This window comes from Amblyomma maculatum, chromosome 11 (genome assembly GCF_055883805.1).
Source record: "Amblyomma maculatum isolate TAMU_Amacu chromosome 11, ASM5588380v1, whole genome shotgun sequence".
Lineage (NCBI taxonomy): Eukaryota > Metazoa > Arthropoda > Arachnida > Ixodida > Ixodidae > Amblyomma > Amblyomma maculatum.
The window spans coordinates 135,072,982-135,095,895 of record NC_139354.1 but is presented as its reverse complement, the minus strand read 5'-3'; the positions used below and the strand labels follow the sequence as shown (position 1 = coordinate 135,095,895).

Sequence of the window (22,914 nt, the reverse complement as noted above, 5' to 3'; positions counted from 1 at the left end):
CACGTTCTTCTAGTTATACGGTGCTAAGCTTGTAGTTTACAGCATGTACAAATTCCATACTGTGTTTTATTGGTGCTTACTTCGGCATTTTCTTTGCAGTGCCTTCAACACTAAAGCCGCATGATGTAGCCCTTGCAAAGTAGAGTGTACCTGGGTTGCAAAACTCTCTACTTTGCTTAATATTTTTACCTATGGCACAGAATGAAACATCAGTTCTCTTTTGGTGCTGCCCTAATTTACGTAGCACATATAAGCATTAGCTGCAGTTGCATTGCTATTCCTCTTCGCATTCCTTGTACTGTCATCTTCTGTTGTGAAATAGGGATGTTTCAAAAAGTGCAGGTCTATCTGCATATTTCTGTTAAATGGGTAGAAAATGATTGCCCCATTCTCTCATGCCCTGTGTGTTATAAGCAGCATGTATGCAGCACTGCACTCCTTTTTAAACCAGGAACTTACGAGGAAGCGAGAGACCTGGAGCCCAGTGCACTAGTTACCTCCCACCTTGAATCAGAAGATTCCGAAGAAGATGTAGTCCATAGAAAAAAGGAAGAATTTTACTCATCGACGACGAAAATGAAGGTAAACAGAAGGAATAAATGACTGTTTTTTCAGGGTACCTTTTAGGGCAATAGTGTCAAAGATACCAGTCTTCAAGGAATCTAGCATTGACATTGTCTGCAAAAATAACAGACATGGCTCTCGCAGGTGGTAGGTGATAGGTGACATGGCCATGCAGGTGCTTCCAAATAGAGCTTCACCTTTAAGATGGAAGGGTGAAATTAGAATGCAATCTTCCAGGAACTTTGGATCGAGTCAGACATGCTCTCCTTAGGCCACACAGGCACGCTCGTGTGGCTATGTTAAAATGAGAATCTATACATATAATCTGTATCGTGTAGTCTCTCATACAACGGTGTACCTTATGACTGTAAACTAATGAGAATGTGCTGGATATTAGGGGCACAAAAAATTATGGGGGACACTTATGCGCCTCCTTTATTGGCAGGGCACGAGAGCATAGGTGAACCCCCGACATATAACTGAAACAACCAGTTGGTCCCACTTTGGCCAAGGGGTATGAACATGCCTCCGTAGCCTAGGTGCAGCATGCCTGACTTGGCATTCAGGACCACTAAAAGGCTGATTGTTATTTTACCTTCCCATTTCAAATGTGCAGCCTAAGTTGGCAGCTCCTCCTAACTTTCTGATTATATGTGGTCTCTTATGTCGCACAAATTATAGAAGAATCAATGCCCATCCATGTCAGCTGCCAGCTTCCACCTGCCTGTGCCATGCATGTCATTTTTTGTTCACAATGCCGATGCCAAATTTTGTGAGTACAGCCCCTTTAGCTCCATTAGGTTATTAAACAATTACTGATTAAACGAGAAGAGAATGGACATGAACAGGGATCCGCAAAGGGAGTCAAGAGATGGGTGCCATTAGTGTCGTCACATCAAAACCTTAAAGGCGGAGCTTACAACTTCCCTCTTTTTGTTTTTTCTGCTTTTTTTTACAGCTAGTAGTATGCACAAGAATTATAACCAGCCAATTAGATTCCTCATTTTTTTCAGTGAACACGGGGGCTTCTGAGAAGCCACAGAGGGCTTCACCTCTTGAAGCAAGCTGGAAGGGAATGCATCGTTCTACAGAGAAATCTGTCAAGTCAGGTAAGTAGTTGTTTAGGCTTTCCTATTCAATATATAGCATTGTTGTGCCTTATTCTTTCAGGGCAAATTTCAACACCCACTACTGCAGGTGTCTCAAGGAAAGCAGCTCATGAGATGAAAAAAAAAAAGGCGCGAAGCGAAATGCAGTGAGTGCACTTCCCTGCTTCAGGACATCGCTGTAGGCAGTAAAACAATGCAAATAGGCTGGCATACATAACAAATGTGACATCATCACCTAAACCCTTAGGCCTGAAATCTGTATACCAGTGAAACTGAACCTGCGAGGTTCTAAAAATAACAAACCCCGTTAAAAACCTTTCCGTGAATAGTGACTGATATGTGGTTCAAGACGCAAGATGGCTAAGGTTCAAAATTGCCCACTAACCATGCATTTTCTTATTTCATTTAACTTCCCAGAAAGTGTACAAAGGGATTGGGTGAGAAATGAGCCATGGTGTTGGGATCAGTGGAAAGGTTTAAATAAGAAAGAAGAGGGTTCATAATTGAGAAGTGGCTTAGTGCACTGTTTAGGAAAAAAAACAAAAACCTTCGATATTTATATCCGGACAGAGCTTAAGGTTTGTAGAATTTAATGGCCATCCCAAAGTAACTCAGGCTATGAGGATAGAACTTAAGAAATGGGCTGATAAGTGAAAAGGGGGTGACTATGGAATGACAGAACTGTTTGGCAGACCACATTGGCAGGAAAACCTCCTTTAAGGAGCATTCCATCACTGCTTCATGGACTATAAGTAAAGGTGCGGACATAAGTAAATGGTGTACGCTTTTCCATTCCAATTAATATCACGCCTTCTGCACTGGGGATAAGAAAACAATGTTTGTCTAAGTGAAAAGGCACTGGCATCTACAACCAGTTTGCACATACCACGACTGCCAGTTTCAATTATGCTATGCCTGAAAATGTAGTACAAGGAAAAAGCATGCTCCATTTACTTTTGTCCACGCCGGTAAGTTGACAACAAAAATTAATACATGATTCTTGTTTTGTATTGCAGATATTGCTTCCAAAATAGACTACTGATGAGTCATTCAAAGCTGAATTCTGTTTCTGAAATCGATAATAGAAATGAACTGCTCAAGGAGCTGCAGCCTTCTACTTACGAATGATAAAATGTTTAAACTTGAGTAACACCTTCATGTGCAAGGCCGTAGCATCATTTGAGCCCATATGTAATGAGGAAGCTTGCAATAATGCCTTTATTATTAGTGTTTATAGATGCTCTTCAGTGAATCTTATTGAATTCAATAGTATGACTTATAACAACATAAACTGAGTTAATAAAGGTAAGTATACAGTATTCTTTCTTGTTACTAGGTTCATATGGCAGTAGTTCTTCAGTGAAAACACCTGCTTGTACTATAGAAGGGTTAAAATATTATATTATGATAATGCTACATGTTTCGAATCAACTCTGCTATTAGTCGCAATGTGCAATGCTGTAGAATAACATTACATTTAGTACAGAAGCACGAATCTTTACAAAGAGTAAAGCTTTTTTCTTGCCACTTTGTTTGGTGTTCTCTGTTAAAAGTGCCATGCATAAATGGCTAGTATCTCATTCGGCTTGCAGATTCTCCATCCTCGATTATATTGTGCAGTCAAGAGCGGGAAGTGGTTCAGCGGCAATCTAGCTTCAACGGTAAGATCCGACTCTCACCAAACCATTACAAGAAAGACCAGGTAGTATAGGCTCACTCAAGGAAAGCGCAGTCATCAAAGTAAACTGTCCACAAGACACATCAGCGACAGCCTTGTGCTCCATCTTCTTATAGTGTGGTACTAATACAAACACTTCTAAGAAGTATGTCACAACAACAGCTAGGTAGGTGCAGGTAACCTAGCAAAACAGCAGATTTTTCTGACATACTTAAATTAGCACACAGCCTCCACTTCCTCCACAGCACATCGTTGCATCAAAGGTTTGTCTTGCTTAGCATGAGGCACAGGTAACGAACGTAGCCAGGCACAGCAGACTTAATTCTGACATGTTAATACAGAGACAAGCACTATGCTTTGCATTGTTAGCATGTCAAAGAACGCCGGGCAGTCTAAAATATTGCCGAGGCCTTCAATAAGTTGCAGTTCTCTTGACTGGTCAGTATGCTTAAGCTGCATATGTCATGTGCTTGAATTAACCAGTATCCTGCATTCGATTTATTTTGTTTCTTTTCTAGATTTTCCATCACATAACCCTAGCACCCCACCTGGTGTATCCTGCTTCTCAGGTAAGCTTTGAGAAAGGCTGCGAGATATACTGCTTCCTGTCTATGAATCACAGAGCACCGCAGTCGACCTGAACTAGATGTTGTAAAAAATATTTTGCACCTTATGCAAAAAAGAAAACTGGATTCTCTCTGATGTTCATCTGGCAAAATCATAAGCGCATTACTTTTAGGGAATTGAATAAACAAGTTTCTTATGGATTGCATATTCACCTGACTTGCAATTCGCCCCTGCAAGGGTGTTGTTGTCCGTAACTGGAAAACATTTTCATTTCAGCAATCACATCTGCGATGAAAGTGACATATTCACTGCAACATAAATGTGCTTTGTTTCGGATGCTTGTTTAGCCTTATCATGCACTGCATCAACATGTCTTGATACCACTTGAATGTTGTGTTTACCAAGTCACAATTTCCAGAAACGTGGAAACAGTTAAGGGAAACTCAGTCTGAAAAATCTTTTTAAAAACTTTGTTGTGGTTGAACTCTGGTTAACCCTAGCTGAATTTCAATAGCAATGGCGGAGCTTCTTTTGCCTGCTACATTATTCCGCTAGCACGCCCTATCTGTGTAAGGTGCTACATGACTGGGGACACTTAAGCTCATCCTTTAAGAGTATGACGCGAGAGTGTAAGCTACTAGCCCACATATAAATGAGAAGAGTTCCATGCTGCTGAACCAAATGTGGAGCGAAAGCATTAGCTGCCGGTGGTCGAGCGTTCTTCTTCTCGGCTGTTCAAGGTCAAACATGGCCCTTTCCGGGACGACGCAACGGCCCGAAACTTGACGTAGTATTGTTATCGCAATAAAAGATAACGAGCCTGGCATGCAGAAGAGACATAGGAATGCACTTTTTATATGAACGGCTCCATATTTTATGGGAGATCTAGTAAAGCTGCGAGGAGTATCAATACCCATCTGCTTGTTTCGCAAGCACATGCCTCACCATATGCAAGATGTGTTGATATCACTGCACGATGGCTTATTATGACAGAGGTGTCTATAAAGCAGTATAAGTAATACCTTGAAAAAAGTGCCGAGTAGCAATTTTCTATATACGATGACTCAAATCTTGCATGAATAATCAGACAATGTTACAATACTTTTTGTGTAATCATGACCATGGTCCTTATAAAAATTTGAAGCTATGAAAAGCTTACCACTAATCGATCACAATTTGTGCCTGAAGAGGCTAGCTACTGGCATCATGCCTGTATTATATTTTTCAGTGGCTCGAAACAATTTCCAACTGCAAAAGCATTACAAAGGCAATGGACCAAAACATCTCCTTACAGTACTTAAGAAGTATAGATGTCAGATTTTTGGTTAGTGCTTTGCTCTTTTGCAATGATGCATACTGTATACACATACCCCCATGCGGTATTCCCATACGACTGCCAAACAATTTATAAAGACTTATAATCGAATTTTCTTCTCTTACCTATTTTAAGGCTTTTTTTAACAATGCAGAAATAGCTACGGCATCAAAGTTATCTAGGTCAATGAAGGATTTAAAAAAGCTGCAATATTATCACTTTTTCATTCTGACTCAGTACAATGCCAAAGTCAGCCTTCTTCAAAAGCTAGATCCACAATGAGGAAGAAGCGGCAACTATGTTAGAGTAGGAACCATTTTGTTAGCGATATAAACATGGACACAAAGACCATGATACACAAGGGACACCTGCCAGACTGGAACTAGCTTTTACTGTACAAATACATGACATATATATATGACAATCAATGAGCACACGCAGATGCCTCGTCATTCACACATGGTCTCACCCCCACCCCCTCCACCCTCTTTTCTTTGTGGCATGCGATTACGAAGATAAATAATTTCTTTTCTTGCCAATGCAAGGGAAGGGGTACTAACACACATGTCACCCAACTTGTCAATTTGATAGGCCTCAATAATTTCTCTTTCTTTTTTTCTGGGCCCACACACATCACGGACGTAGCATCACATACTGGAAAACAATCCTTGCAACTCTTGCAATGCTTCACCAATTCCGACCCTCCGGCCAGTGATTGAGCAGCCCTACGGTGCTCTCTTATACGGTCACTCACACACCTTCCAGTTTGGCCAATATACACTTTGCCACAGGCAAGCGGGATTGAATACATGACTCCTGTTCTACATGTCACAAATTTCGTTTGGTGCTTTCTGCTGCAGCATGGCTTCTTCGTTTCCGTGACTGCGGAACATAGCTGGATAGTTTTCAAGTATGTGGGGCTACATCCGTGGTGTGTGTAGGGGCCCAAAAAAAGGAAAGAGAAATTATTGAAGCCTATCCAATTGACAAGGCGAGCGACATGTGTGTTAGTAGCCCTTCTCTTGCATTGGCAAGAAAAGAAATTATTTATCTTCATAATTGCATGCCACAAAAAAAGAGGGTGGGGGGTGGGGGTGAGAACATGTGTGATGGACGAGGCACCTGCGTGTGCTCATTGATTGTCATATATATATATATATATATATCATGTATTTGTATAGTAAAACTAGTTGCAGTCTAGCAGGTGTGCCTTGTGTATCGTGTTCTTTGTATTTGTGTTTATACCGCTAACAAAATGATTCCTACAAGAAATTACCAACTAGCCCAGCTTGAAGTCCTAACGCATGTTATAGTTTTTTTAATGTCTCATGTGACCTATATGAAACTTTACATCACAGCTGTGACTCTGCTGTTGAAACCAAAATGGAAACAGGCTAGAGGAATTATAAATGGTTTGGTTTGTGTTGTGGGGTTTAATGTCCCAAAGAGACTAAGGCTATGAGAGACGCAGAGGAATTATAACTTAGTTATGTCTCTTGAAGAAGCTCAACCTTAACCTTGTAATAGATTTATAAGACATATTGCTGTACATGGTTTACCAAGTGGTATTTGCCTACAACTACTAAGTTATTTATAATTTCTCTGAGTAGTTGTAGGCAAATACCACATGGTAAACCATGTACAGCAATATGTCTTATAAATCATTTACAAGGTTAAGGTTGAGCTTTTATCTTCTTCAAGAGACATAACTATGACAACAGGTGGTAGGGCCTGATGGGTTCATAATTTTCCTGTGCAGTGCACTCACTTTTAACACACAAAGAAGTAATTCATTTACATTAGCACAAATATTTGCTTTTTAGTATCTTTTTTCAATTTGCTCATGAAGAGACACAACTTAATATCTGAAGATGGATTATTTAGAATAACTGAGATCTATTTAACTTCTGTCTTCCATAATTACCTACTTCATGGTTTAAGGAGCCGGCTTCTTTCTTGCCCGATGGAGTTTGGCAGGGCAGCTAGGAAGGATGGGGCACAAAATACTGCAACTGATATGATTCAACTAGAGAAATATGTGGACCTGCATTGTTTTTAGAAGAGTATATTTCTGATATAGTAGTGATGTAGATAAGTTATGTAGATGTAGGTTGAGGGTTGCCGGAGAAGGGGTAGGCAGCGAACGCGATGGTTAGATGGCATCCTCGAGGCACTGCATATGAAGTTATGCGATGTTAGGAAGATAGTGAGAGACCGGAAAGCGTAGCGTGACATGGTTCATAGGGTCACGAAGAGTCGGACACGACTGAACTGAACTGAACTGAGATAGGTTTTCAGGTTTGTCATGGCAGTCCTCAATAGCTTCAAGAGAAACCATTTAACACAGGTCTATCTGGTTGAGAAAGGAATATAACTTAAAATAATAATGCCCTCAGTATGGAATGCCTTTTTTGCACAATCAACCAATTTTGACAATTCTAGTTGTGATACTGAAAACTAGGGCACAATTAGGTGATCTAGAAAGAAAAATGTAGGTAAACACTCTGAGACTTGGTAAAGACAACAGTTCTACTTAAGTCTGCAGTTAGTTCTGAAGTGTGTGAAATGTTTTTAGAAAACATCAATCCCAAATTTGGTGTCTGTACCCTTTTAAAGCACTGACAGATATGCTGCTTGCTAATATTATCGGACATGTTCTGTCATGCTTTCTTGTTAGGAATGGGTGGTGATATGGACTCCAACACAATGAAGGACTCGTCGCAGGTTTGTCTCTTGTCGCTGATCTCAATGATGAGACAGGGAGTTCAAAATGAGTAATTGGAGATAAGGTGTAAAAAATTTAGAGTGCACTAAACGCATTCACAATTATGCACCTTTTCGCAGTTTCTCATCACATTTGCTAGGACAGTAAGCAAGCCATGCAGTGCTGTGAGTTCACCTCCCTTTCCGCTTCCAGTTTGCCTCTCCTCCCTCATGGCCTGCTTAGAGGGTGCAGCGGCATTGCAGGAGAGGATGGAAAGTTACAGCCCTATGTGATGCCCTTCTCCCGTAGCAAGGCACAGTACTGAAAGTGCAACGAGTCTCCCACTAACAATGAAAGGTGTCTACAAACTGCTGTTGCTATAAACGAAGAGCCATCCATTTTCCTGAAATCACATGACATGCCATGCTAAGAGTTTTCTTTAACTGTTTGAAAAACTGCTACTATCCTGTTTTTCCTGAACTTTGTTTTGAACCAGTAAAATTGATTATGCTAAAAAAGCATATCTGAAGTAGTGTTTGTATTATGACGATACCTGAATACAACTAAAGAATTAAGTTGCAAACACATCTCAAAGATGGTCCTCCATTTAACGGTGCTGACTGTTTGTCACAATGTCACAGTTTTTGCTCTAGTCTGAGATCACAAATCGATAGGAGGGGGCCCCCTCAAATGGCAATAAATGGAAAATTATGACAATTGCTCAATACCTCTGGCTGGAGGGCCTCATTTGAGAGGTGGTTGCCATTGTTTTATTTCAGTATTTTTCTGTTTGCAGTATTTGAGTGGCATAATAATTATGGGCTTCTAACTTTGCAGGCACATCATCTATCGAAAGCCTCACTGGAATAGGACTCCATGCTGCTCAGCCCCTTCATGAATACAGTAAGCCGTAAACTTCTTTCTTTATTAAATAAACAATTATACCATTAGCTGTACACATCATCCACATTCCATGAGACCACTCTCTAGGGAAAATAACTATCATGCTACTGATCAAATCAGAACTAGAATGCGACATAAGGAGAGAGCTAACAGCCAATAACAGAAAGGAAAGCATATAGGATTTTTTTTGCTAATGTCAAGTATTAATGTAATAGCAGAAAAAAAGTTGATCTTGTGACTACTTTTCTGCGTTTCTGTTTTGAATTTAGAGGTCTAGTCAATAATGAGAGATGGATACTTGATAAAAAGCAGACTATGAAAAGCATGAAAGCAAACAATCTGCTCCGTAGGGGTGGTGTAGTGGTTACGGCGCTCGAGTGCTGTGCCCAAGGATGCAGGATCGAATCCCGTCCCGGGCGGCCGCTCAGTGCCCGTGTGCTGTGCGATGTCAGAGTACGTTAAAGAACTCCAGGTGGTTGAAATTTCCCGAGCCCTCCACAACAGCATTGCTCATAACCTGACTTGCTTTGAGACATTAAACCTTGGAACCAAACCACAAAATGTCTTACAAAAGTTAACGAAACAAACACAAACAGGAAGAATACTTTTTTTTTCTGGGGGAAAGTGGGGGGGGGCTTCCTAAGCATATATTATCGGCTGTTGGGGTTCCTTGAAGCAAAAAGCCTGACTTCTCCTATACTGCAAAGAAAAAAAAATACAACATGCAACCAATGGGATTTTAACCCGGAACCTTCTAAGCGCAGATCTGTTTCTCTACCAGCTGGCATAGTACGACAATGACTGCTCAAGCTTCCACTTGGGTATTTATGTTGTACAGTCTATCAAAAGTGTAAGCGAAGAGGTCTGCTTCTGATCACTTCGTGCGGCTTGTAATGCATTTCCATCGTTGCGAATCCCTTGATGGTAAGATTTTTTTGTCCTGCCCTGTCCAATGGGAAGGACCTGAACTAATGCTCAGTGGTGGAACTGCTGCGTTAATTGCACCAAACTGCACCAAATCAGAAATCCTGCTACATACTGCTACAAAATCAATTTTTTGCCTACTTCTGTGCCATGCCTGTGCCAAAAGCCGCTAACTGTCGACAGCGAAACCGAATTGTTGCGAAACCAAAACTGACATCTGCTGACAACACTGTGCAAGGCGGAAGAATACTTTTGCAGGTCTTGGGCCAACGTTAGCCCTAGGCGGACAATCACTTGACACAAAATTTACGTTTGTCTACGTTACTTCTGCATCTCCTGCTGGTGTTTTTTTTTTTACTTGGAGGGAGTGAGAGGGTTCTGCAAGATATATCTAAGTCCAATGCATGAAAAAGGTGAAAGGAGAGGCTGGCAGGCTGGCCGTCTAAGGTTCGAAGCACGTTCAAGCGCGTGACGGCTTCGAGCTGCCTTGGGCTGCGCGGCTGTGAGTGCAAAGGATGTTCGAGAAAGCCGGCCAATGCAGACGGCGCGATTTCGAATGAGCGACTGTTCTGACATGCGCTCAGCAAAGCACAGCTGGAGCAGTATGCACGCTTGCTTCCTTTTTTTTCGTACCAGTGAGGTATGGATTGCGATGACCTGAGTAGCAGCGGAGGGAGCGCTAATGATTTGACTGCTTCTGTGTGCGCGCACTGAACTCTGTTGGCCACTTTGTACCTTAAGTCCAACTGGTTACGTGGAACATCTTGTATAATTTCACAGTTTAACTCATATGCAGGTACTCAATATATTTGCAGCCCCACATACGGTCAGTAATTACCCTTGGACATTTTCATTACAATGAGGAAAGCATACACACAATCCTTGCAGTGAGCTGCGAAAAAGCAGACTCGCGACTCCGAGTGCTTGCGTCGCTTTGATTAAGCAGCCACTCGCCAAACCACCGGAAGAAAAAGAATGAAAGCAAAGATTACGAATGCCCGGAATCAGCACACACTCCACATCCCGCGCCTTCTGACTTGGCAACGCCAGCAGCATGCCTCTCGAGGGAAAAAAAATTCTCCACCCAGGACATGCAAAAGTATTCTTCCCCCTTTCCCCTCCAATCAGAACGGATCTTGAAGGCAAAAGGCAACCTCAATGTTACCCTGATGTGCACGATAAGGACACTCAGAAAAGAGGTCAGAATCAGAAAAAGGTACAGGAAGACATCAGGCTGGTGATTAATATGAGCACCAATGCTGAGCTGCTTTTCTCAAAAGGCGTTAAGTGTAAAATTTTTCCAGACGTTGACAGTGGACAAGCCCTTCTGAAGAATGGACAGGAAAGGCTTGTAGCGGCACTGTCCAAGCTGGAGTCATCAAGGCAAGAAAACAAATAGTGCCTTAAAGTTGCAGTTTTACGAAGCGGCAGTTTTGAATTTCTATAGAGCGTTTTTATATTAAGACAGCTAGCTACCTTCTTTCCAAGGCTACAGTGTTTATAGTGTAGTTGCATATCTCGTTATGCGTTCCCTCTGAATAAAAACGGCTCTGTTTTTAGCAAAACGTCCTGTTTAGGCTGCATTTGAGCTTGAAGCTAGCTTTTGCATGGCTATGGTCATTATAAACAACTGAGCAATTAGGTTCCAGAAATAAAACAAGCCTTCCTTTATTTAGGCGTCTATAGTTCGAAATTTTGCTATAAAATGTTTTTCTGCTACAAAAGCTGAAATATTTGCTATAAAATGCTATTTTTCTAGGTACAAAACTTGCAATTTCTGCTACAAACTGCGATTTCTTCTGCTTTAAAAGCTGCTACAAGAAGCCAGTTGACAGTTCCACCACTGAATGCTAAATCAGTGCCACTACACGGTTCAGAAGCAGGTTCCCCAGGCTCTACACTTTCGATAAAAGCTGCAGTTAAGTAGAGAGTAGAACCACTGTACTGCAGTAGGTAGGGCAACAACATGGGACCAGCCCTTGTGTTGCATTGTTCTCTCTTCTGTGTGCATCTTATTTGACTGGTAAAATACCCTTCAGCATGCCATACCAACAGGCCCACCATTCAGCCTTGCTGCAATAGGTAAAGCACCGAACGTGAAATTTGGAGCTCACGAGTTCATATCCTGCAGGTAGCGTGCAGTTTTTTATACTTTCAAGTTATCTTCCCGACATTATTACTTCACCCTAATAAAATAATAATTCGCCTATGTTTTCCTTTGTGTCAATGGCTGTTGGCTCCCTCCTCTCATAACAAAGCCCTTGATAATCTCCCTTGCATTAGTTTGCTAGCAAGGATGCTAGACACTCAAAATGTTGGCAATGCTCAAAAATAGCCACAATCCCAAATCTGGAAAGAGATGGCATTCTTACCTGCACAAAGGAATATCTAGGGAATAATAATGTATGCAGTGAAGCATCCTTATAGTTTGTTAGGCATTCTGTGAGTATATGGCAGACAATTTTTCTGATGGCTTACTCAGTTGATAACTGAGCAAACTAGACTATTTTAAAGGGCAACTTCAATAGCTTTTCGTCATTTTTAGTTACTGACTGTACCACAATCCTCGGTGTCACCTGCCTCCAACACAAAAACCGTTTTTCATAATACTATGTAGAACTGTTGAATAACAAATAAAGAATGAACTGAAACCAAAACTGGTTTGACTGCTACAAGCAAAGTTGCGTTGACGAATCAATGATACCGCATACAGTATTGCAAAAACACTTGCGCATGTGTTGGCAGAAATAGAGACTGAAAATCATGATCCGGCTGATAAAATCCCTAAGATGACCGAATACAGGCCGCTAAATTTTGTTCATGCATTGAGTGGGCAGTTATGTGGGTATAATGTTTGTGATGTCGCAGACGCAGTCTTGCCCACAAAAATCAACTGAACTGAGCCCGCAAAAATGGCACACTTTAATATTGAGTACTGCAAAAATTCATTATCACATGGCTTCCAAATCTGGTAGAATGGGTCAGGACTCAGAGAAAAGCCTGCAGTAAAAGCTCTGCCAGAATATGCAAATGTCAAAGAAAAACCCGGAGTTTACCTTAAGTGTCAGTGAAGCAGCGATGAGATTGTTGTTCTACCTTTTACCTCAGTCACAGTGCCTCTCTGCAAGTGCTTTATATAGAAGACTGAGTTAATGTCGCACAATTTAATCATGTAGCTGTTCAATAAAAAGTTTGGCATTGAGAGGACCTTGAAAGGGGGACTTCAGATTAGGTCGCTAGTGTGTGCAGAAGTAAAGCTGTCCCTGCAGGTCACAGTGGCAAAAAGGCCATTTCACAAGCGGCAAGATGCCCATTCCATTTGTTATAACATGATGCCACAAGAATATTACTGTGAATCCTCATGCTTTCACTTTTGAAAGGCCAACCTGAAAAAACATGAGACAGTTGGGCAATTTGGAATGTGCCATACTGAATCAGACAGCACTGTCAAAAAGAACGTTCATTTGGGCTAGATGGTGCGTAATATCTGAGGGATCAAGTAAAGGCGAATAACTGAGACAAAACGCAAGTAAGAGTGAAGAAGTACAAACGCTTGTCCTGCGTCGGTCTTGTGTTTTTTCTGTTATGTGCTGTTACTTTATCCCTCAAATAGACAGCATTGGAAACAGGGACAACGAACAGCGATACAACTTAGCTGAGCTCTTCTTGGTTCTTGAGCCCGCCTCTTCCCACTTACTTCGCTTGAGCCTATATACATGTTGGATCATTGCCGCACGTACACTGGTTTGCTTCTTGATCTTCGTCACTGGCAATGTGCAGCAATGTTTAATGGTTTTCTGGCGCTGTATTTAGGAGAGGTTGACATGCACGGGTAACTTTAAAAACTTCACTACAAGCTTGCTTTCGAAGTACTACAGGCGCCCCTAATGGTTCATAGCCAGCCACAGCATCCTCAAAGCCGCAGGCTGCGCGTCGTGCCATCATTGTTTCCATTGCGGCCTCCGCTGCTTCCGCGGTGAACAAGAACTATAGTCTATGGATTTTCCAGGGAGCATACAGCAACTATTCTAGTCACCATACAGCAACTGCGGTTTTCACGTCACCCTGCATCCCCTGCACCGCTGCCCCTTGCATACACGCATGCGGTGCCAGCTTCTCTTGTTGACTGAAAGATGGCGCGCGTATAGACAAACGCGGGCGATTCAAATATATCTGTCGAGAGGGTGATACAGATGCTGATAAATGCATTCAGTGTGTAGGGCGAGTGATTTATTTATTTATTTAAATACCGTAAGCTCTTACGGGCTGCTGCAGGGTGGGAAAGGAATCGCTCAAAGCAATCGCCCAAAGTATAACTCCTTGGAACAAAACCAGCGATTAAGTACTCTAAAGCCTTTTTTTTTTAAATTCGCGAGCAGATCAGGCGTTTGGTAATAAACTTCAGTATTCCTAAACCCTCAGTCATTTTCAGCTGCCGCTTTCCCTCGTTCTGTTTGAGCTAGGTCAAAAATTCCTGTGCGGATCGATCATTCAGTCTGCTAGTATCCCGACTTTTCTTAGCATCAGTGACTGCTCCCTTTCTGTGAGCCCTTAAAGGACTATAGACACCAAATTTTGGTGCAATTTTTCTTCTTGTTAATGATGCATAAACCATTCCTGTATATCGATCCGAATGTAGTTTGCACCTGCGACCACCAAATAATTTATAATTGGATTTTCTTTTATAATCAGTTTCGGTTTCAGCAGTCGAGAGATGGCTGTGACGTCACAATCAAGCCTTGACGCGTGGCATGAAAACAGCGATATAATCGTTAATTGTTCACTTGTGGTGATTGCTGTTATTGTTGCAGGCTAGCTTTATCATTGTAGTGAATTCAAATGACACAGGAATGATTATATCGCTGTATTTTCACCCCTCACGTGACCTAGACCTGACTTCGACGTCACAGCCATCGAATCCGAAACAGAAACAGGCGAGAAAAGAAATTCGGTTATGAATATTTCTGCAGTCTTAGGCTAATATGACGTGGTGATCCGCGCACAGTAATGTCCTAGGCATCATTACAAAAGATAAAACACGAACCCACAAATTGTGTGTCTATAGGAAGAAGCAGAAGAAAACGCATCCTTCAGTTCTGTGGACCTTTAAGGCCCACAAAAAGGAAGGATGCGTTTGTTCTAGAAATTACATCTAATGACACAAATAGGAGACACATTTCTGCTTTCATTGATACCGAACCAAGATCTGCATTTTTCATTTTGCTGTGAAAATTTAATTCTAACTAGAATGAAGTATTGCTGGAGTACCTAGTATTTTCTACATTTTATCCAATAATCATATCAGGGTTCGTTATAACATTGTTCAATAAACTGAGATGTAATCTTTCACAATGCGTGCATATAAAAATTATGTGATTCAAAGGTTGAATGCTGTTGACTACAGAAAAAAAAAACTTTCTAGAATTGCCATTTCAGCTGTAAAGATTTCACTGTTGAATGAGCAGCAGTGCATATAGCTTGTATAAACCTGTTATTTAACTTTTAAGGAGTAATGCTTCCTGCGTCCTTCAAAAAACTTTAATTATATACTTGTGCTGTGAGATCTGAACCCATTGTACAATTAAATTACCTATTCCAATATGCACATCATATCACTGAAGTTTCAGGTTAATCTTAAGTGCACATTTTCCATTTCAACTAGAAAAAGCATGCTGGTAGTAATTCCCAGCTGGACTGTCATCTTTCAGCTGGAAGGGGATAAGATTCAACTGGGGTCATTTCCAGGTGAAGTTTGACTAGAGGTGTAAATTTTTTAACTGGATAGCAAGAACATTTCGGAACGGCATGTTTTCTAGTTGAGAAATCCAGCTCGAAACAATTAAATGTCATTTCAGCTTGAATTGGTGGTTTCTTGACAAAATGTATGGTTTAAAACTAGATGGGTATGATTTCCATTCCAATAATCCAGCTGCAAACCAGGTCTTTTTCAACCTGGAATGTTTAAGCATTGTTTGTTATTCACAGGCCCCCTCCTAGATGTGTGCAGTCGGGTCAAAAACCTGGAGTCTCGATTGTATGTAAGTTTTTGTTATGAGTTTGCATGTATATATATGCATGGTTATGGTGCATTCAGAAAAATTCAGAGATCATGTTTGTCAACAAGTCATTTGCCCAGAGTATAAATAAACGCCAAAAATGTATATTCTGATGCAAAACGTATTGTTTAGTTGTTAACATCACAACTAGTCAGGGACACATAAAGGCACGGCAACCTAAAGTAATGCAGGAAAGTACACAGATTTGTCATCGCCAGCAGCATAAAGATTGCCTACTGGACTAAATGACCGGCTCTTATTTGATGTGGTGCAAACATAATTAATACAAAGATGACACAGCCCCCTGTGTTCTACATCTTGTCTTCGACCCGGTAGTACCGTCTCGATCTTCAGACTTCCGTAATTATCACTGCTTGGCTCTTCCTTGAATTAGCATAAAAATGATGCACAACTGATTGTCAGACTGATCAGTTCAGCATTATTTGCCAACAAGTTACAATAATTTCTAAGGTGCAACATGCACTACTTGCTGATATTATGAACCAAGGCCCTGCAATGCGTTTGTCTGAGTGCTGTAATATTGAAAGCTACAAGCTTGGTTTTCACAATGTGAACATGCATCAACCATTCTAAACTTCAATCACTAGTTTCATAGCAAGATTATCCTGAGAGACTATTACCAACTCTCGTTATATGTTTTGCATGTGCAACTTTTCGCTTCAAAGTAATGTCTCAATGCAACTTTTGCAATGCTTTTTGCATGAACTAGAATGATTAATTTTTTTTACTCAAATGTGCATTAGAGAGTGTCCTGCACCATGTGAATAGCACCTGAAATCAGGCTGAATCACACTAATATTGTTAAGCTTGCATTCACAGCATTGTGTGAGACATACAATATAAGCAATAAAAATTTTCCTTTAGTTCCTCACTTCTTCCTTATGGCAATATAGCCTGTCATAACTGTTGTGTCATCTTTATTATCCTGTGTGTCTTGCTGTAGTATTTTACAAAAGCAAGTTAGTAGGTAGTATTCACCAGTGCTCATAAAAATGAATTGGTATTATATGACTTAACTTCCATACCTTTTGCTTTTGCATTATTGAGTTGTAGGTTTTTGGTACATCTTAATAGTAATGTAGGTCCAGTTACATGCCTTAGAATCTGTAATACTGTTACGAAAAGTTTAGCTCTGTCTATACACCTTTTAATAGTTGCTCGCTGGACTGCATTTTGTGCTTGGTGCTTGCACAGTGGAAGCCACAGAGTAACCGGTTTTTCTGCAGTCTTGAGAGCGAGGTGTTTCAACAGCTCCCTCACAAGATGAAAAGGTGTACAAGCTCTTCCTGAACTGGCTGCATTATACCCTCCTACACATTATAAAAAGCTAAGATAGTGTAGCAGTCATTTATAGAGTCAAGAGGCATTTTATTATAGAAAATTATTTTTGTCACATTCACTGACTGCATGAAACAATATTAGCAATAATATGAATTAATGAATATTATTATGGTTCTGTTTGTACAGTCTTGTATTGAATGCATACTATAATTCTTCACTAGTACTGACATTCTTCTCATTGTGAAACTTGTTGAACCATACAGTATATGAATCACCATAAAATGTGCTAGCCTTCAGCTGTTCAGTTCTGTTGTTTGAATTCCTTGTTGTAATCTCTACTTGCCATCACCATTCTTGCAGCCTTTGAAAAAAAGGTATTTGACAATCAAGTGCCATTGCTCAATGAAATCAAAAGCCTGCGGACCCTGCTCACCACAGCAAACAGCTCAAAATGTGCCAAAATTCCTGATTACTGTCCGCAGCTGCCAGCAGTGAGCAGCAAGGATCTGTTCGAATTTGAGGAATATCTTGGCGAAGAAAAGAACATGGAGAGCAAGGTAACAGTCTTTTTTTATTCACAAGAGTTGCGTGAGCAGCACCTCTGAAAGCTGCAGTAAATATTGATGGTACTTCACAAAATTTAAAATATGCTCTCGTATGTGTAAAACATTTGAAGATACTTGATTTAAAGAAATCTGCTAAACGCTTTTGACAATTTAACTTGGTCTTCTCATATTTCCGACATTTGTTCCTCCGCATTTTCCAAGCTGTGCTACATGAGGCGGAAACTTAATGATGCTCCAAGTAAACTCAAACTTCTTGCATACACATCATTTATTAGGTCTAAATTAGAGTATGCTTCAGTTTTATGGGATCCTTATTTAAAAAAAGACATACATAAAATAGAGATGGTGCAAAGGAAAGCGGTTAGGTTCATTTACAGTAAATACAAGAGGTCAGACTCACCTACTACACTAATGAAAGCTAATCATATTCCACTACTTGAACTACGCAGAAAAATGTCCCGTTTATTGTTTATGCACAACCTCTTAACACACAAATTAAACATACCTCGCCCTGAAATCCTTAAACAATTGTCGCGCAGGACACATCATTCAAAAAGTAACCTGCTCGAACCCATTTTTGCTAGGACTGACTCTTTCAAGCACAGCTTTTTTCCACGGACCATTTCCGACTGGAACTGTCTTCCTGAGGCCATTCTCCAGTCTTCCAATTTCAATAAAGCTCTTGAGTTACATTTTTTTGAATGATACAGTGTTGTATTTTGACTTGTTCATTTACTCTAATCCCGTGTTTTGATTTTTATTTTTATTTGTTGTTAATGCCTTGTATATCCACTCCTGCCTGGGCCAAAATATTGGCCTGCAGTATTTTGAAATACATAAATAAATAAATAAATAAATAAATAAATAAATAAATAAATAATCTAAACATAAAAAATTATGATCTTCAAGTGTACCATCTTTAAATGCAGTGTGCAGTATAATTACATTTATTTTGAATATGATATGGTAAAGTTTCTTGTGAGTAAGCAAGAAGATGGAGATATTTTCAATCTAAAACTATGAAAAAAATGCATATGGGAGAAATAGTGACAGTGTAAAAGAACTACAGTATTTTGTATTCAACAAAAGAAATTTATGATTTCACATACACTTTTCATGAACTGACATTGTGTTAGTTAACTTCGTCACTTCATAGAGAGGTCACGTAACACATTCCTAATTAAGAAACTAAAACTTGTCTCTTATAAGTTCAAACTGCTGTATGCCTTGAACGAAGTTTTTTTTTTTCTCTTTCTGTTGTGTTGACCAGACTTAATTTGCGATTGCTGCCATTTATGCATGTTGCAATTTTAGCGCGATATCATTACAAACATTCTGCAGAAATTCTGGCATGGGCGTGAGCGAAAAAATGAACATGGCTCAGGCAAGTAGTAGCTGGAAGTTGACATGGCCGCATACTGGTTGGTCAGTTGGTTGTGTGATGTCATTACACCACCCAACAAGGCAGGAGATGCCAACTTAAGCTTTTATTTTCAGATGTGTGGGTGAAATGGAAATAAAACTTTTCATAACCCTTGGGCAAGGAGTAAGGCACACTACTCTTAAGCCATGCAAGTGTATACGACTTAGTTAAATGGGTATCAATGGATATCTATGTCAGGTGGTCTTCTGCATAACTTGCTAGTTTATGACTGTATGCTAATGATATATATGAGATAAGAGAGGCAAAAAAATAGAGTTAAAGATTCAGCGACTGCAAGTGGATAGAAGACCTGCAAGAGAAGCTGCAGGCTGGACCTGTTAACAATGTATCATGATATGTTTAAAGGCGAGCTTGTGTACCCAAAGTTTACTGCTGCAAACCATTACATCATCCCTATGTAATATCCTAAGACATCAAAGAAAACAAATGAAAAATTAAATGCAGCTCTATGACAAATTATTGGCCTGCACAAGTACCGCAGCAACAAGCCTGGCTTATCCAATATTGCCACGACTCAAGCCACTGGGAGCCGTGAAGTACATGTAGACAAGGACCCAAGAATAAGGTCGGCTTCTAGCTGCGATAGCAGTGTCCAGCACCAGCACGCCTCTCGAGCCAACAACTGCTTCGTCGGCGGCGGCACCAAGCACGGTGGCTGCGCCGTGCTAGGCACGAGGCAATATGTTATTCTAGAATGATGAATATTTGTACTTTCATAAATCTAAGCCACTGATTAGATTTTGTTTTTTTTTATCCAGGTGAAATACTTCTCGAGATTGGGCGGAACTGACGTCGTCGATATTATAAGAGTCCTCCTCAGAAGTCTACTGACCAAGTCAGTAGCAATGGAGTTCAGCTGGGAAGGCTCCAGGGGGGAAAAGTTTGCCTTTATAAAGCTGGAAAACATCCGGACAATGATACTAGGTAATATTTCAGCTAACATTGTCAATTTAAGAGTCCATAGTGAACAATAGTACATCTCATTTTTCGGAATTGGTGTGCTTCATATTATTTTATGTGGGCTTATGCATTACCAGTTTGATGTTATTCTAATGCAATGAATGAGCTCATTCTTTGTAATCAGCCTGAATACATTGCAATGCAGGGCAAAGGCCTCTCCCATATCCCTCCCAGCTCAGCCTTTGTGCTAATTTGAGGTAGTTGAAGTATTTGTAAAAGAAACTAGTTCACCATGGTGCTTGATATAAAACAGTAGTACATAAATCATCCTCTCAGGAAGACATGCTTACACAGATATACTGCATCCCAAATTATGTCTTAACATTATGACTTAACATATATCACAATTTTTTTCTTTGATTCTCAGGAAAGTTACAGAAAGTTACAAAAGTGATTTAATATATTATGGTTTCGTGCTGCACATGGGTCAAGAAAACACTAGATGAACTCAGAAATAATTGGGTACAGATTTTTAAGGAACAGAAGGCATGAACAGAGTTGAGTTGATTAGGGAAAGGAAATGAGAGGAAACGCAAACAGTATAGGAGCAGCACGAAACTTGTACGCAGCAGTGGTTGCAAATCGATGACGGCAGTCAGTACTATAGTGGACTGCACGTACGCATCTGTTTGATGCTTTGTTCTGCTCATAAAATGTGCTCATATTTTGGATGCATTTCTTTTCAGAGAGTGTCACTGTATCCATTGCTTTGCTGTTTTTGCATCCCGTCTCTGTTTTTCTTTTCCCCAAAAACATTGCTAATTCGGCTCTAATAAAGTGTGAATGCACATAACATATTTATCTTTTATTTTCCTAAAGACTGAGGTCTCCCATTGAGTTAACCATGGAAAGATATATAGCAAACGATCGTTAATTCGAACTTCACCAGACCGTGCAAAAGTTTGATTTATCGAATGACCTCAAAAAAAAATGACCAGAACCATTTGCAGTAACGCTAAATTTACTGTTTTTACTCGCGTAATAGACCTACTCTTATTATTAACCCATCCCGCACGTTTTCGCCCTAAGAGTTAGTCCACAGCTCATTTTTTGGCAGTGCCCAGGTGCTGCGCGGTGATCAAAATATCATGGTGTGTTTATCTTTTCATGTTAGTTCTAGTGGCGGACGGGGGGGGGGGGAAGGTGAACTTTGCAGTGCCAGCGGCATGCTGGCGGTAGCCTGTTCGGCCCGTCCATCTGCACAAGGCTATGTGCTCATTGCGTTCGCTAGCATGTCGCGATTAGGGTAGGCGCCGTCGGCTGCCACAAAACCATTGGAACGCGATAGCCTTAGGAAAAGTCGAGCAACTACGTTCGGTTATCTGGCTGATGCATGGCCAATGACCTCCGTTGCCACGGACTGACGCGGGGCTCATAAAACTGAAATCGAAACTTTGTCGGCCTATTATCGACAATAAAGCCATTTGTGTTTCTTCATACTTGCCGTTACGCGTACTTCAGAGGAGTGCTATTTTGATGATCTCTGCTTGCAATCGTGGCCTTAATACAACAGCACAAAAAACGACGAAACACAGATAAGATGATCGACGTCACTACTCTTTTCATCGGTCCTCGTTATTTTTTTTCGCTTTGCGCTGTTGTATTACGACGACTCTTTTCATCGTTTAGTCCTCGTGTTTTGCGCTGTTCTTTATTAAGTATCTTAACCAACTTGCCCAGCTTTTGGTTCTAAGCAATCGTGGTCTGACTGGTGAGACCTGCATACCTTCCGTCCGACGCGCATGGGCGTTGTCTGGACTGCGCCAGCTGAAATACTCATCTTTCTAAATTAACGGGGATCGATTTAATGAGCATTTAGTTGCAACTCTTTGAGGTCGCGTGCAACAGACATTAAGCGTGGTTGCCGCCACGGCCGCCTCCTACCCTTCGTAGCGACCAGCCGCTGCGCTGGGCTTCACCTACGCTGTCATGTTCCATGTTCTGTCCCGTTCTGTTCTATCTTCTGTCCTCGTTTAATTATGACGTGCACAGCCTCTTAACGCAGGCGCGTTTCTTTGGCCATATATATGTGCTGGGCGCCAGGTCACCCAAACGCGTAGGCGCGCAGCTCGAATTATCCTTCGCATTCGAATTAATGGTTTTTTATTGCACAAACCAGTGCAGAGCATGGCCGAACCAATCAGTGCAGTTCAAATTATCCGAACATTCAAGTTATCGAGGTACGAATTAATGATTGGGCTTTCACTTTATGTGACATTTGAGTAAACTAAGGCCAGATAACTACACTGATTTCCTGCTAGGTCAGGGTGAAAGTTGTAAATGCAATAACAAAAGGAGAAGCTGACAGTTTTCTTGTATTTTTCAGAATGTGTGAGGAGAGATAGCGTGCCCTTGGGCAACACAGCAACGATGAAGCTCGTGGAAAATGTCACCAAACGATGGCTAATAGGAGCTCTGGACAGGGACGGCGGCCGCAACGAGCGACGAAAGACAAAAGACACAAGCTAAGGACCGATCGAAGACCGAAACCATTTAATTTTTTCTCTGCATAGTATTTAATGCTAAATAAAATTGTGTTTCCTAGTGTTTGCTTAGTTTGAAGCTTACTTAAGTTTGAAGCTCAATTATGACAAACTGGTGGCATGCTGAGATAAAAAAACCTTATCAGTGTATAACAGCATTTCAATACTTGTTCACTAATACTTTGTATTTTCGGAAAAATCTGAAACGTAAACGTATGCAATGCTATTAATTTCAATTAATAGCTTCTAGAGAAAAATTTCATTTTTAGGTTGAACTAATACTGAAACAAAATCTGCAGGGCTGTGCATGACCAAACATTTTTGGTTTTGCACGGTAAG

At 40.7% G+C, this 22,914-nt stretch overlaps 1 protein-coding gene and 1 long non-coding RNA gene across 4 annotated transcripts; both read left to right on the top strand.

The window, feature by feature from the left end:
• Window positions 1-441: 441 nt before the first annotated feature.
• On the top strand, window positions 442-15,802 carry LOC146175015 (uncharacterized). 3 transcript variants are annotated; one of them, XR_014701755.1, is made up of 7 exons: window positions 442-582; window positions 1,578-1,673; window positions 1,735-1,819; window positions 3,266-3,334; window positions 3,870-3,920; window positions 8,775-8,840; window positions 15,750-15,802. It is a non-coding gene; the product is annotated as an uncharacterized LOC146175015 (long non-coding RNA). The 3 variants fall into 3 exon arrangements; XR_014701756.1 differs by lacking the exons at window positions 8,775-8,840; window positions 15,750-15,802 and having other exon boundaries at window positions 3,870-3,961; XR_014701757.1 differs by lacking the exons at window positions 442-582; window positions 1,578-1,673; window positions 1,735-1,819 and having other exon boundaries at window positions 3,192-3,334.
• A 1,672-nt stretch (window positions 15,803-17,474) lies between these two features.
• Window positions 17,475-22,595, top strand: LOC146175014 (uncharacterized). The gene is made up of 3 exons (XM_084583431.1): window positions 17,475-17,679; window positions 19,891-20,056; window positions 22,419-22,595. Exons 1-3 carry the CDS (start codon window positions 17,668-17,670, stop codon window positions 22,559-22,561), a joined length of 321 nt encoding a protein of 106 aa, XP_084439557.1. The 5' UTR covers window positions 17,475-17,667; the 3' UTR covers window positions 22,562-22,595.
• Window positions 22,596-22,914: the final 319 nt, after the last annotated feature.